This window comes from Pleurodeles waltl, chromosome 10 (genome assembly GCF_031143425.1).
Source record: "Pleurodeles waltl isolate 20211129_DDA chromosome 10, aPleWal1.hap1.20221129, whole genome shotgun sequence".
NCBI lineage: Eukaryota > Metazoa > Chordata > Amphibia > Caudata > Salamandridae > Pleurodeles > Pleurodeles waltl.
The window spans coordinates 466,917,630-466,932,698 of record NC_090449.1 but is presented as its reverse complement, the minus strand read 5'-3'; the positions used below and the strand labels follow the sequence as shown (position 1 = coordinate 466,932,698).

General features: G+C 41.2%; 1 protein-coding gene across 1 annotated transcript in view; it reads right to left on the bottom strand.

The window, feature by feature from the left end:
* The window catches only part of LOC138261625 (SCO-spondin-like), a 1,514,343-nt gene that overhangs the window by 1,157,492 nt on the left and 341,782 nt on the right, over positions 1 to 15,069 (bottom strand). Inside the window, exon 36 of the mRNA XM_069210750.1 lies at positions 1,871 to 2,011. Coding sequence (XP_069066851.1) covers positions 1,871 to 2,011 — 141 coding nt within the window. The remainder of the gene's footprint in view (positions 1 to 1,870; positions 2,012 to 15,069) is intronic.

Genomic DNA, 15,069 nt, shown 5'->3' with positions numbered 1-15,069 from the left:
GGTATTTTTTTTCTTCAGTGATCCTAAATCATTATTTCTCAAAATGGCACTCAATATAGCAATATTATGATCTGTGGGTCATCTCTTTCTAATTGTGATCAAGGATCAATAAAATAAAAAATACAAATTTAACATAATCACCTTTTTAACTAGCAAAATGCCACTCTAACCATAACATTTAGTTTATCACGACATCAAAACCATGACACCATGACAATATGACCTCTAACCCCAAGCCCCATACTGACACCTGACCTCAATGCCAACCCTAGCACTGTCCTTGACCTCTAATCACAACTTGAACATTAACCTCAGCCCTTCCCTTTAACCCTTACTCTTGGGCCCAAATCATAACACCTATCCCCAGGCTCCTAGCCAAGAAATGTATTTGTGCTACTACCTTTAAGTGTGCAAATACCTTTGTTTGGCAGGTCACAGAGGAGTTAAGTTTTGTTAATGGGTTTGCTCATGTGATACTACACCAAACAGGTTTAATTTTACATGTAAGCAAATCTACTTCCATAGGTGGGCTATGGGCTTTTCATGATGGAACTTGCTGCCTATGAGACTGAACACTGACAACCTTGTAAATTTGTGGGTACTCAGAAATCTTTGCCAAGCACATTCCAAGTCAAAGGCAAGAATACATATTTTCCCTCTGAATAAACAAAGAAAATGTATGTGCAAATGTAGCCATATGGTACATATAACAATGTGCAAACTCCAATAATATTAGCATACAAAAATGCTTTCACATGGAAATAGTTTGTAATTTACAATGAATTGTAGAGATACTCCTAGAAAGCGGAGGCAGAAAGAGCTTTCCAAATTCTTTGTGAGTTTCAAAAAATTTATAACTTTAACACTAAATTAGACAAATTCCTATGTGCACAGTTACAGAGTTTTCAATAATCTAGTTCAATGTAAATGAAGACAAATTAAATGCTTGCAAATAAATTCACTTAACAATGTAAAAATCAAGATTTAAATACCTGACCATGTAATTGTGGCAATATATGATAACTCACAGATATAGCATATGTCTATACCATACACTATTCCATGGGAATGTGTCATTCATTGTTATTCTGTTTTCTCTGTACAATCACACCTAAGTTATTTAGACTGGCTTTGAATAAGTCATAGACTTTGGGCCTGACTCACAAAAGTAAACTTACAATTTAGTGTAAGTTTACAATTGCTTACTATTCATAAAGGTATTTTATGAGCAGTTTCTTTACGACTGCGGAGTCCTCTCACATAGAAATATAGGACAGTCTCTTTTTGAATGCAGACTCCGCAGTCGTAAAAACAGTACTTGTAAAATACCTTTGTGAACAGCAAACAATCATGAACTTACACAAAAGTGTGAATCAGGCCCTCTATGGTGAGGTGCAAGAAATATTGTATCGGGGCTCTGCACTGTATTCAATTGGTCTCCTAGACTACATTATCCATTATTTTAGCATTATACAAGACTCCTTAAATAAAAACAAACTTGTTTCTAATCCATGTTCTCCCATTCCCCATCTTACATGAGCTTTGTAAACCTCTCAGTTTTTTTCTGGAACGATACATATTACATAAATGCAGTAAATAAATCAATATTACTGCATTTATAAGTTGCACACTATGAAGTAAATAATTTCCATGGCATATGTAATTCAACTATTTTCTGGGTGTGCCCCATTATTTTTTGTTGCTGACCACAGAGAGAAAATTGGCCAGGGGTTGACTTAGACAACATATCTCTGGATCCCTAAAGTTAATTTGTCAAGTTATAACATTCTTTTGTGGAAACAGCAAGTTAATGCTCCAGCCATGAACATATTTGAAACAATGCAGTCATTGGATTTTTACTTTCACTTACCTGAGGAGCAGTCCCTCTCCTCCTGACAACGCTCCCTATTGACTAAGTCAGCACAGGTCATAGGACATGGAGCACAGACTCCGCCAACCAGGTCACCAGGACATGAAGTTGTTTTTGGGCAACCCTCTATCTGACAGGGCTCTTGACAGGGAGAAAAGAAAGTTTACAGGTAATAAATATCACACTGTTCTTAATCAGAATAGCTGTTAAGTTGTGCTAAATCAGACTCCAGTACAAATAGTTCATCATACACAACAAGATGCTTGAGTTATGTGTAAAGGGAATCTGCATATTTTTCACCCTATAAGCAGACATTAGTTATTAAGCAAGGAGGCTGGTATAGTAGAGGGTCATAAATAATTGCATTTCTTCGCTGGTATAGTCCGTTACATGATGCAGAGCCTGTACTGCTCATTTCCCTGCATCCCCACATTTCCTTCAGTGTCCCAAACTGAGCTACTGAATCCCTCAATACTACATAAGGGTACATATTGCAATCCTTTCAGGGACGTAAAGGTAGTCTTAAAATAATTGTAAAAAACATTATTAAATCACAAAACATTTCAATGCATGCCTAATATACAAGCACCAGCTGATTTGTTTATGTAACATTCATGAATTGAAGCCATGATATTTATTTCCCAGCACAATCTGCAAGACCTCTTCGCCTTTCTGAAATATTTTAAATTATGCCATCAGGACTGTGGCCCCTACTAGTACATTTGATTCTTAAGTATACACATACATCTGTTTCTGTTCACCCTTAATGATATCTTTTTAAAATAAATGTGGGGGGTTTCATTTACATGTGCATGACCTCTATCCCTGTCCAAATGAGCTGCACTGCCCCACTTTAATCTAGGTCTATGTGCCACTGGTGACTGGGACAACAAGCACATAGCTTCCCCTTGTAGAATACAGATAGAGGTGCACCTTTTGAACAAGAGAAATATTTAGGCCCTCATTACGAGTCTGGCGGTAACTAGACCACCAGACTCGTGGATGGCGGTCAGACTGCTGCCAATGTGGTGGTAACTAGACCGCCACATTGCAACCCTGTCCGTCGGGCCACCACGGAACTGCCAGATCCCCCAGGATTGGAGATCCCGGCAGTCTGGCGGTTGCGCTTGGTCCTAATCCGCCAGGTAAGCACTGCAAGCAGAGCTGCCATGGAGATTACAGCTCACTTCTCCGCCAGCGGTTTCATGGCGGTAGCACCGCCATGAAAGTGCTGGCGGAGTACAGGTGCAGGGTGCCCCAGAGGGGGTCCCTGCACTGCCCATGCACTTGGCACGGGCAGTGCAGGAGCCCCTCTGGCCAGCACCATCGCAATGTTCACTGTCTGCAGTGAACACTGCGAGGGTGCTGGTGCACCCTGCGTTCTACAGCATAGCAGCTGGCTCGATTACAAACTGGAGACAATGCTGTAGACTGTTTTCCGCTAGGCCAGCGGGCAGAAACCCAGGTTTCCGCCCAATGACCTAGCAGGAAACTCTTAATGGGGCTGCGGGGAGGTAGCCACTATGACGGCAAACTCCTAGTCGGAAGTTTGTCGGGTGGTGTAAACCATCCGCCAAACTCATAATCAGTCCCTTAATCTATTCTAGTTGTTATAACAAGTACCTGGAGCTGTTAATGTTCCATGATAGGTAACTGTTATTGTCAAATTGTTTTTCTTATGGCTCAGTCTTGCAGTTCTTTCATTAGAAGTTATTCTATTACACAAGTTAACAACTCTGATTTATCTGTATGGAATTATTGTGAGAAGGAGGGATTGAATAACATTGAACTTAAAATGCTGTGCATTTTTTTTTAAAGTCCTACAAAATGAGTTTGGTATATTCATTTTACAAATGAATGTAATTTGGAGAGCTACATACATAGATGTGGATATTTAACAGATGATCAAAGTTTAATGCTGTGCTCTTTGTTTCTTATTGATATTTTTCATTTCCAAATTTGGAGCGAACATTTCAGTTTTTAAATCTTCTTAAAGAAATTTCCTCTTTTTGTCACAAAACACCTATTCATTTGGTGTATTGATGCTGTACCGTGAGGTTTAAATCAGTCATCAAAAGGCATTGTTATTGCCTATAAAATAACGGTTGATTAAATGTACTCAAGATGCAATATGCATTTTATTATGCTATGTACTAATAGATCAGTGCATATGTCAATTGAACAGATTGTGTCCTTTTGCCCTTATGTTCCTGATTTAGCAGTGACACACTTGAAATTTGCACTGATCATGATAATATTCTAACCAATAGGCATGCTGTAAATTATGTCTCTTTCCATTTCCTTTAAAGCTGTACCATTCATACACTTGCCATTTTTACATATAATTGCATTGTTGGCCTTTTATACAATAAATACTTGCCCTTTACATACTATTACAGTATTGGTTATATATAAGAGTGTATTCATTGTTGTGAATTTTTGTAGAAATACAATTGTTATCTTTTCTAATATATTGAGATGGATATGCAATGAACTATTCATTCCCTAGAATATTGGTGTATACATGTGTCAACCAGTGGTGACTGCCACTGGATAGGTATAGTTTGGTAAGCTGTTTCATAGGAAAAGTGTTTTTGTGTTGCTAATAACGTTGTCCCTGTTTGACAAATCTCCAAGAAACTTTCCAAAAATGTGCCACCTTTTGACTGGTTTGTGCATGGAATGTTTTGGGGTGATCCGTCAAGCAGTGGAAGAGAAAAAAGGGGGATTCCAAAATGAAAAATCCCCATGCATTTTCCATAGACTTCTTTAGACTGCAAAAAATGCTGAACGGAATTGGATCACATTCGGCAGAAAGCTAGATCTTAGTATGCAGAATGTGCTTTTGTGATTTGGTTTGAATCCGTTTGGTAGTTTTTGAGAAATGAAGGTAAAATAAATCTACTTATCTGGATGGCTGGGTAGGCGAGACTCTTCAGAGACTAACACGGGAACGACAATTTACAAATGGAGGGTTCTGATTGGCCGAGGGAGCATTTTTTTGCCCTTGGGCCAATTCACTCCCACTAGAGTGAGTGAGTGCTTTGACTGGCTGCCAGTAACATAAGAAAAATGTTGTTGGCTGCCATTATAGAACTCAGGGACTCAGACCCCTGTCCTGAAGTGTTAAATAAAAAGAATATAAGAGGGCAGGGTAGGGATACCTAGAACCAAGTCCCCGTTGGGGCCACCCAGGTGGAGCCCACTTGAGGCCAAACACAAACTAAGCAAATTTTGCAGCAATTCAGTGGGACTCTTTCAGGAATTTAAAAAACACAATGGCGGCAGTGGTCCCATTGTAAGATTATAGGTTCCTGGGAGCCTTCCCCCAGAGCTTAAATCATGAAAAAAGAGAGGGATTGCGCAGTCACATCGAGCCTCGAGAGTATCCCCTGGGGACAATATCCTTCATAATGAAGAGGGGCCACATAGCCCTCCCTCCCCAAGCCATTACAGGCTCGAGGAGCCAAGCCCCAGAGGAGGTGAGGGCTGCGCGACCACCTCTCCTTTATTAAACAAAACCACTGTGGGAAAATGCGGGCTATAGAAGGCCCTGGGAGGTAGACCACACAGAACCCCTTCCCTTTTTTTTTAAAAAAAGGACCAGAGTGATGGGGTCCTCAGGGCCTAATATGGCTCAGGATGGGGGTCACTTGGTACCCCTCCCCTTTAAAACACATAAGGACCTGGAGACCCCTGGGTCTAACAGGCTTAATGTGGCTCAGTTTAAGGGGGCACATGGCCTTCCCCCGCTTTCAAAACCATAAAGCCCTGTGGCCAACACCCCATTGCACACTGCCAAAGGTTGTGTGCAGGGGTAGGGGGGGCTGGCTTTACTTACGGTAATAAAATTTTACTTTACGTTAAGACAAAAGGGCCAGATGTAGCTAAGGGTTTTTCCCATTCTGTGTCAATGGGAAAATGTGTTCGTACATATGGCCCAAAATCCCCAGAAATTCACTGAAGAAAACAAAAGTTAAATTAACATTATAGTTGGGTAAATATGTCAGTGACAGCATTACAGTTTATAACTAAAATAAAAATGAAATACACCAGTTATTTCTGCTTATGACCTGACGTATTTTATCACTCATGTCGTGTTCTATGACATCAATAAGACATTACTGATGGCATCTCAAAATACATAATTGATGACATCTCTGATGACGCCACCCATCAAGTGTGCTAGTTTTTCTTGATAGTTTAGACACTGGCGGGTAACTACCATATAGGTTGGTGTGTACTGTGCACAAGCAGAAAATCACCGGGGTACTATGGGTGATGTGATTAATCAAGACGGTGGTGCCAGACATGAAATGTCACTGATCCAAGTAGAAAGCCCAAGAAGGATTGTGTGTATAGCCCCACTGTGCCAACCTACCCCTGATGTGCCCCAGACTCTCTTGTTAAGTTGGAATATTGAGGGAATCAGGAGCAAGCTGGGAGATTTACTTTTGTAGGCAATCATGATATTTGTTTTTGCCAGGAAAGATGGGCGGTTGAGCAAGTGATCAGGTGTGGATATAGAAAATACCACTTCCTGGCAAGTGCCAGGCACCGTTCGGGGGGGTGAGGGGGGTTTTAGGTTTAGTTCGGCCCACTCTCTCCTGCACAGTTACATCCCTGCTACTAGGCATCCTGGATGTCCAAGTACTAATATTGACTGGGCTTAATTCAGACGCCCTTATGCTCATAAATATCTTTAACAGAAGTACTACCTATAGGCAGGAATCCCAGGTACTACATCTTTTGGATAAAGTACTTGGTGAGTATGTAAACACCTAGCAGGTGATCATAGCAGGGGATTTTAACTTGACCTATGAGCCAAACAGCTTGCTTAGTGACAGAGTAGAGATGAGAACATGGCGTGGGGAATCACAGATCCAGTCCCTTGCAAAAGGAGACCTCTTTCAAGAGCAGCGCTACAGGTTGTGGATCTTGCTCTTGCCAATATAATTAGGACATGCAATGGGAGTTCCGTATCTGATAAACTTCTTTCACCGACCTTCAGAAGAGGGACCTATCACAGCACAACCGATTATATCCTTTTAGATGCAAGTATGTGAAGCAAGTTAAATTACATGATTGTTTTGGAAAGAGGAGAAAGTGACCACACTCCATTGACGTTAGGGTAGAAATTTCTATGACCATTTCCAGACCCACAGATGCAGAAAAGGGTCATGGGCAGCTTGTAGCGACTGATAACAGAAAGAATGTAAGATGAGAAATAGTTAGTGTCTCGCCGGAGCAAGGGAAGGTTGTGTACTCATCATGGCTATCCATATCGAGAGAATGTATGCAACTGGGGAAATAATAACCTGATCTTGACTGAGCATTTTAGGGATTTTTGAAAAATTGAGAAGTGTACTAACGAAAGAGAGTGGAGGGTGTCCAAAGTTCAAAGAGGATGGTTCAATGATCGCCTCTTTTAAGCCTGGGAAAGCCCTGGGTTTTGATCAAATTTTAGCCAATTTGTTCAAGTCAAATCAGGGGGTATCAGTGCCCTATATAAATGTGGTCTCTAATGCCACTGCAGTGGAGGGGGTGAATCTCCCCTTGGAAAGAGGAAAAAATTGTGCCAATTTTTTAAAAAGGGGACACTAGTGTTCCAGCAAATTATCGTCCTACTAGCCTCCTAGACAACCTTCAAAAAATATTCTGTAAATCCTGGAGAGATTATTAGATTAGTGGGATACGTATAAAATTTCCACCAATCTCCAGGCAAAACATGAGTGCTGTGGACCAGGTGTTTTGGTTCCTCTTGGTCAAATGGAAGATGATAGGTTCATCCAAGTGTGATCTTAATGTGGCGTTTGTTGAGTTGCATGCAGCCTTTGACCTGGTCCCAAGAGAGAAGCTTTGGGAAGTCCTTCAGGGACTAGGTACTCCGTCCGACCTTCTTCATTTGATTGGATTGTTGCATGAGGGGAACTTTGCGAGAGTAGGGTGCAGTGTGAAAGGAAAGATAATTGATGCCTTTCCTGTTAGCCAAGGTGTACGGCAGGGATGTGTCCTCGCTCTAACCCTTTTTCTCCTTTCTATCAACAGCTGTATTACCTATTTAATGGGATGTGGAAATGATTCCCCCTCCTTGACGGGGGTAAAAATACCAGCTGTCCTCTATGCAGATGACACGCTGTTGATGTCTAAAACCAGGAGGGGGGCTGCAGAGTTTAGATAGTGTCAACCAATTCTGCAGAGATTTTGACCTTGAAATCAACAACACGAAGACCAAATATATGGTGTACTCTAAGAAAGGCAGGAAGAAAGGAGTTATTAGGGTAGCTGGCGAGGCACTGGAAAGGGTCCAACAGCCTGGGCATCCGGTTAGAGGAATCAGGATCATGGCACCTGCAGATAACTAAAAGTACCCTCATTGTGAAACAGCGGTCAGGTGCCATACAAAAATTTGTAAAAAAAATCGGCCTGGTTTCCTGTCTGTCAAGCACTAGAAGTTTATAAGGCACAAGCCAGGTGGGCGCCACTTTATGGGGCAGAATTATGGGGTTATTCCAACATTACTCCCCTGTGAACAGCAGCAAATATTTTTTTAGGGGTTTACTAGACATAGGGACGGGCATGCCATTGGTTCCCCTCCACTAAGATTTAGGAATTCTAGAGCTAGAGACAGTATTCTTGCTAAAACCCTTGCTGTATTGGATTCGAGTGAGGAATACTGAGGAATTGTGCCATCTTAAGGAGGGTTTGAGGAACATTATTGCGGGTAATGGGGTAGGTAGAGTGGATTTGTTAAGAGTGCTCAATAAACCTGGCTTTATGTGACTTAGGAAGATTCTGGAGTGAGCCCCAGACCATTAGGAGAGGGGATGTCGTTGTAGTAAAAAAGATGGTGCAAGAGAAAGCAAGCTGCTTTAGAGAACTCAATCCAATGGCAGGGAGTTTGACAAGTGCATTCCTCCTCCACAAGTCTATGTGTAAGGGTGATTAATTTTTGGATTTTAACCGCCCAGTTTTGGTGCAAACTTTATACCTACAATTTAAGTTTGGGTATTTACCCGTAGCAGCCTTTACAGCAAAGTGGAGAAAGGTGAACCGGGAATCCAGCTGTTGTCCATGCTGTCAAACTATCCGCAAAAGTGATGAGCATGTGCTATTCTTCTGTCCTGTATGTGAAACCAAGGTCCAAATGGATTGTTCCCATGTGCAAATCCCTATTTGTATTGACAGAGGCATATAGAATATGTAAAAGTGATACAACCTCGATTGTGATAGTGGCTGTCTGCAAATCTTTGCACGCAACATAGATAATTAGTTAACATCCATCCAAGGTTAGCCTGCAAATGCCCCCCTTGTGATTTTATTCTCTTGATTGATTTGGGTATTTAGGCTATTGTAGATCTTTATTCCTGTTGTTATTGTTGTTTTTATCTTGTTTTAAAATGTTTTATTTTAATAGGTGCTGTTTAATTATGGAACAAATGTTTTGAACTATCAAAATTAATTAAATTAAACGACGTGAGTATCTGGAGTAACTTCGTTTTCCCTTAACTGTTGTATACAGATTGAACACTGTCTGCAGGATAGGTTAACCTTTCAACTCTGTTACATAGTCAACATAAACTCCACTATTCATGAAATGTATGGTATGGGGTCAATGTTGTATGTAACACGAGCTTGCTTTACCTATGGGAGTCGTATGCATGATAGCATTAATGATGCTTAGTATTATTCTGAGCTATTTTACACTTACTTTCATAGTTCTAATGCTATACCTGTTTATAGAAGCTTGGATGATGTCCTCAGTGATGGCATTAATGATGTCATTGGAGACGTCATCAGTGATATCCTAAATGATGTCATAGAACATGTCATGTGTGATGCAATATGTGAGGTCATAAGAAGTGCATTGTGAGGCGCATGTTACGTTAAAACAATAATGATGTCACTGACATATTCACCTAACTATAGCATTACTTCAACCTCTGTTTTGTTCGGAGAAAAAAAAAATAATGATATATATAAACATATACACACACGCACATATATGTGTATATATATGGAAAATGTCACTTACCTAGTGTACATCTGTTTGTGGCATGTAGTGCTGCAGATTCACATGCTGTGCATATCTCGCCACCTGATTGGGATCGGAGTGTTACAAGTTGTTTTTCTTCGAATAAGTCTTTTTAGGAGTCACAGGATCAAGTGACTCCTCCTCTCGGTGATAGTACGCATGGGCATCGACTCCTTTGTTAGATTGTTTTCCCGCTGAAGGGTGAAGTAAGGAGTGAAAGATTGTGTATGTACAACTATAGATATATAGGAATGCATATATATATATATATTTATATATATGTGTGTCTCTCTCTCTCTCTCTCTCTATATATATATATATATATATATATATATATATATATATATATACATATGAGTACTACAACGACTACAGGCTCCCGGGGAGGAGGGACGGCGCATGTGAATCTGCAGCACTACATGCCACGAACAGATGTACACTAGGTAAGTGATATTTTCCGTTCAATGGCATGTGTAGCTGCAGATACACATGCTGTGCATTGACTAAAAAGCAGTTCTCCTCCCAAATAAGCAGTTGTTAGCCTGTAGGAGTTGAAGTAGTTTGAAATAGTGTTTTTAGCACTGCTTGTTCAACACTGGCTTGTTGTCTAGATAGGACATCCACACAATAATGCTTTGTGAATATATGTGGTGTGGACCATGTGGCAGCTTTACATATATCTGCCATTGGTATATTTCCTAAGAATACCATGGAGGTACCCTTTTTTTTAGTGGAATGTGCTTTTGGAGTTATTAATAGTTGCCTTTTTGCTTTAAGGTAGCATGTTGGGAAACATCTCAGTATCCATCTAGCTAATCCTTGTTTTGAAATGGGATTACCTTGATGAGGTTGTTGGAAAGCAACAAAAAGCTGTTTAGTTTTCGTAAAGTCCTTTGTTCTGTCTACATAATACATTTAAAATCAAGAGTGCGTAGAGCTCTGTCAGCAGTAGAGTCTGGCTGTGGAATGAAGACTGGCAACTCCACTGACTGATTAAGGTGAAAAAATGAAACCACTTTAGGCAAGAATTTTGGATTTGTCCTAAGTACTACTTTGTGTTTGTGTACTTGGAAGAATGGTTCTTCTAGAGTAAATGCCTGAATTTCACTTACTGTTCTCAATGAAGTAATTGCTACTAATAAACCAATCTTCCATGTGAGAAACTGAATATCACAAGAGTGAATGGGTTCGAATGGGGGACCCATAAGTCTTGTGAGCACAATATTATGACTCCATGCAGGAACTGGTGGAGTTCTGGGTGGAATAATGCATTTAAGTCCTTCCATAAATACTTTCTGGACAGGAACTCTAAAGAGAGAGGTATGTTGTATGTTTTGTAGGTAGGCTGATATGGCCCTTAGATGAATCTTAATAGAGGAAAAAGCAAGGTTTGCTTTTTGTAAATAAAGTAAATAGCACACAATATCTTGTACTGATACTTGAAGTGGATCTATATTTTTAGGTTGACAGTAGTACACAAACTGTTTCCATTTATTTGCATAGCATTGTTTGGTTGTTGGTTTACATGCTTGGTTTTGAACGTTCACACATTCTAATGGAAGCTGTAAATACCCAAACTCTATGACTTCAGGAGCCGAATTGCTAAGTTGAGCACACTGGGATTCGGATGCCTGATTTGACCTTTGTTATGAGTTAACAGATCTGGTCTGTTTGGAAGCTTGTGATGGGGCACTACTGACAGATCTAGGAGTGTTGTGTACCAGTGTTGGCGTGCCCACGTGGGAGCCATGAGTATCATGGTGAGAGAAGTGTGACACATTTTGTTGACCAGAAATGGAATTAATGGGAGAGGGGGAAAAGTGTAAGCAAATATCCCTGACCAGTTGATCCATAAAGCATTGCCAATGGACTAAGGGTATGGGTTTCTGGATGCAAAGTTTTGACATTTCATGTTTTCGCTTGTTGCGAAAAGGTCTATGTTTGGTGTTCCCCACATTTGAAAGTAATATTTAAGTACCTGTGAGTGAATCTCTCAATCGTGTATTTGTTGCTGTGTCCTGCTTAGAAGGTCTGCTAACTGGTTGTGTATTCCTGAGATATATTCTGCTAGTAGGTGAATGTGATTGTGAATTGCCCATTTCCATATTGTTTGAGCTTACTGTGTAAGTTTGGTTGACCTGCATTTGGTATTGAAAAGCTTGTATCCATTGCGAATTTGGGTTTGCTAATGTTGTTTGGGTATTGAGAATTGCACCTAGATAAGGTTGAATTTGTGCTAGTTGAAGATGAAATTTTTGGTAATTGATTGTGAACCCTAGTGTGTGTAGGGTATCTATTGTGTATTGTGTGTGTTGTTGGCATTGTAGAATGGTGCTGGATTTTATTAACCTATCGTCTCGATAAGGGAAGACATGTATTTGGTGGCTTCTGAGGAATGCTGCTACTACAGCTAGACATTTTGTGAACACTCTTGGTGCTGTTGTTATTCCAAAGGGTAGTACTTTGAATTGGTATTGGCTGCCTGATATTACGAACTTTAGGTACTTGCGGTGAGCTGCATGTATGGGAATGTGGAAGTAAGCATCTTTTAGATCTAACGCCGTCATGTAATCTTGTTTTTGTAGCAGGGGAATGACATCCTGTAGAGTGACCATGTGAACATGTTCAGATATGATATATAGATTTAGAGGTCTGAGATCTAGAATGGGTCTGAGAGTATCATCCTTTTTTAGTATAAGGTAGTATAGCGAGTATACTCCTGTCCCTTGCTGTGAGATGGGAACCATTTTTATCGCACCCTTGAGTAACAGAGATTGTACCTCTTTTTTTAGTAGAATAGTGTGTTCTGGAGAGAGTCTGTGAGAACGAGGAGGAATGTTTGGTGGAGTGGAGATGAGTTCTAGGCAATAACCATTGCGGATAATTGAAAGTACCCACTGATCTTTGGTGATGTTCTGCCAGTGAGAATGGAATTGTTGCAGTCTTCCTCCCACAGGAGACGTATGAGATTGAGGGATGTTTGGGAAGTCATTGTTTAGTGGGTGTGGAAGCACACTTTGAGTCTGTACATTTTCCTCTGGCTCTGAGATTCTGTCCTCTGTAAGAACCCCTAAATGACCCTCTTGAATAGTACTGCTCTGGTTGTTTTGGATGGAAGGTGGAAGCTTCTGCAGTTTGGGATTTAAAACCTCCCCTAAACTGTGGTTTCCAAAAGGAACCCCGAAAAGGTGTGGAATAAAGGGCTCCCATGGCTTCTGCAGTATCAGAGTCTTTCCTGAGTTTCTCAATCGTAGTGTCTACCTCTGGTCCAGAGAGATGCTGTTTATCGAAGGCATATTAAGCACCGCCTGTTGTATTTCAGGTTTAAAACCTGAGGACCTTAACCATGCATGTCATCTGATTGTGATGCTAGTATTAATTCCTCTAGCTGCAGTGTCAGCTGCATCTAGAGCAGACCTAATCTGGTTATTTGTAATAGCCTGAACCTCTTCTACAAGTTGCTGCACCCTCTTTTGGTGTCCTTGGGTAGTTATTGCAAGACTTCTTGCATTTAATCCCAGTGTGCCCTGTCGTATCTTGCCAACGTGGCCTGGCAATACAGCCATTGGTTGGCTGCCTGTGTTGCCACCCTTTTTCCCCGCAGCATCGAATTTTCTACTTTCTTTGTCAGGGGGTGGGGTATCCCCTGAAGAGTGACTATTAGCATGCTTCCTAGCTGCACTGACCACAATAGAATCTGGTGGTAGTTGTTGTATAATGTAGATTGGGTCTGTTGGTGCAGGCTTGTATTTCTTGTCAATCCTTGGAGTTAGAACCCTAGCTTTAACTGATTCTTTAAATATGTCCTCTGTGTGCCTAAGCATACCAGGAAGCATTGGTAAGCACTGGTATTGTTTATAGGTTGAGGATAGTGTATTAAAAAGAAAATCCTCTTCTAAAGGTTCTGCATGCATTTGGACCCCATGGTACGCAGCTGCCCTAGATATAACTTGGTTATAAACCGTACTATCCTCTGGTGGGGATGGTATAGTAGGATAGAGATCTGGATCCTTAGACGGTATAGGATCCAAATCATACATGTCCCATGGGTCTACCGTGTCTCCCTGCAAATAAGGATGGGAGTGTGATGGTGACAGTACTGGTTGTGGAGTGATAGGTGGTGGTGAGAAAGAAAGCTGCAGTGAATGTGGTGGAGAAAGCTGAAAAGGGGTTGGCTTTTCCTTTCACTTGAAAATGTTTGCCGGTGGTGGGGCAGTATCAAGAGTCTCTTCAAATGCTAACTTTCTTTCAGTCTGTGGAGGTGGAGAAGTAATAATTTTCCCAGTTTCTTTGTGGATTTGTATTCTTCTCTGCTTGCTGTCCATAACCTCCAAAATTGGTTGAATGTCAGATTCCTCTAGTTGATGTTCAGAGTTTGAGTGTGTGCCCTTAGAGGAATGTTCAGTGGATGTTTTGGGCATATGTTTCACTCGGGTCGAAAGTCCTGTTTCTTCCATATATGATGATGTATTCGGCTCCGAAGTGGATCTGCAGTGTTTCGGTCCCGAAACATATTAGCCGAGGTTTCAGCTCTGAAGCCGAACGCATTAATTTTAGATCCGAAGATTGTAGGCATCGGCTCTGTTCGGAGGTTAAGGTTCTTATTTTTTTTCTCGACTCTGACACCGAAACAGGTGTGGCCTGTTGACGGGGTGTTTTGGCCTTTTGTGGCGCCAAACCCAGGGACCGGCCGCCGATTAGTTTTTTTCTGGTGGAACCTTGGCTTGACAGCAGTGATGTACCCACGGCGTTGCTTGATTTTTTTAAAGTGGGTGTAGGGGCAGGTGCACTCACATACTGCACCGCTGTAATTGACTGACTGTCATCTTCTGATCCTTGTTCGGAGTCGGAATATTGGATCGAAACTGCTGTTTGTGCCTGCTCCTCTTCGAGGGTGTCGGACTCTGTGTGGTCTGATGCCATCTCTAGTCTTCTTGCCATTTGATTGTGTAGTGTTTTCTTCGATCAAAACAAGCAGCAAGCTTCACAATCTTCCTCACGATGTTCAGGAGAAAGGGAAAGATTACAGACCAAGTGCTGGTCGGTATAAGGAAATTTAGCGTGGCACCGAGGACAGAATCGGAATGGAGTCTGATCCATCAGGCTATGGCGCAGTAGGCCCGAACAGGCCCAAGAAGGGTGCAAGTGCCCGAAAGGGCTTTTT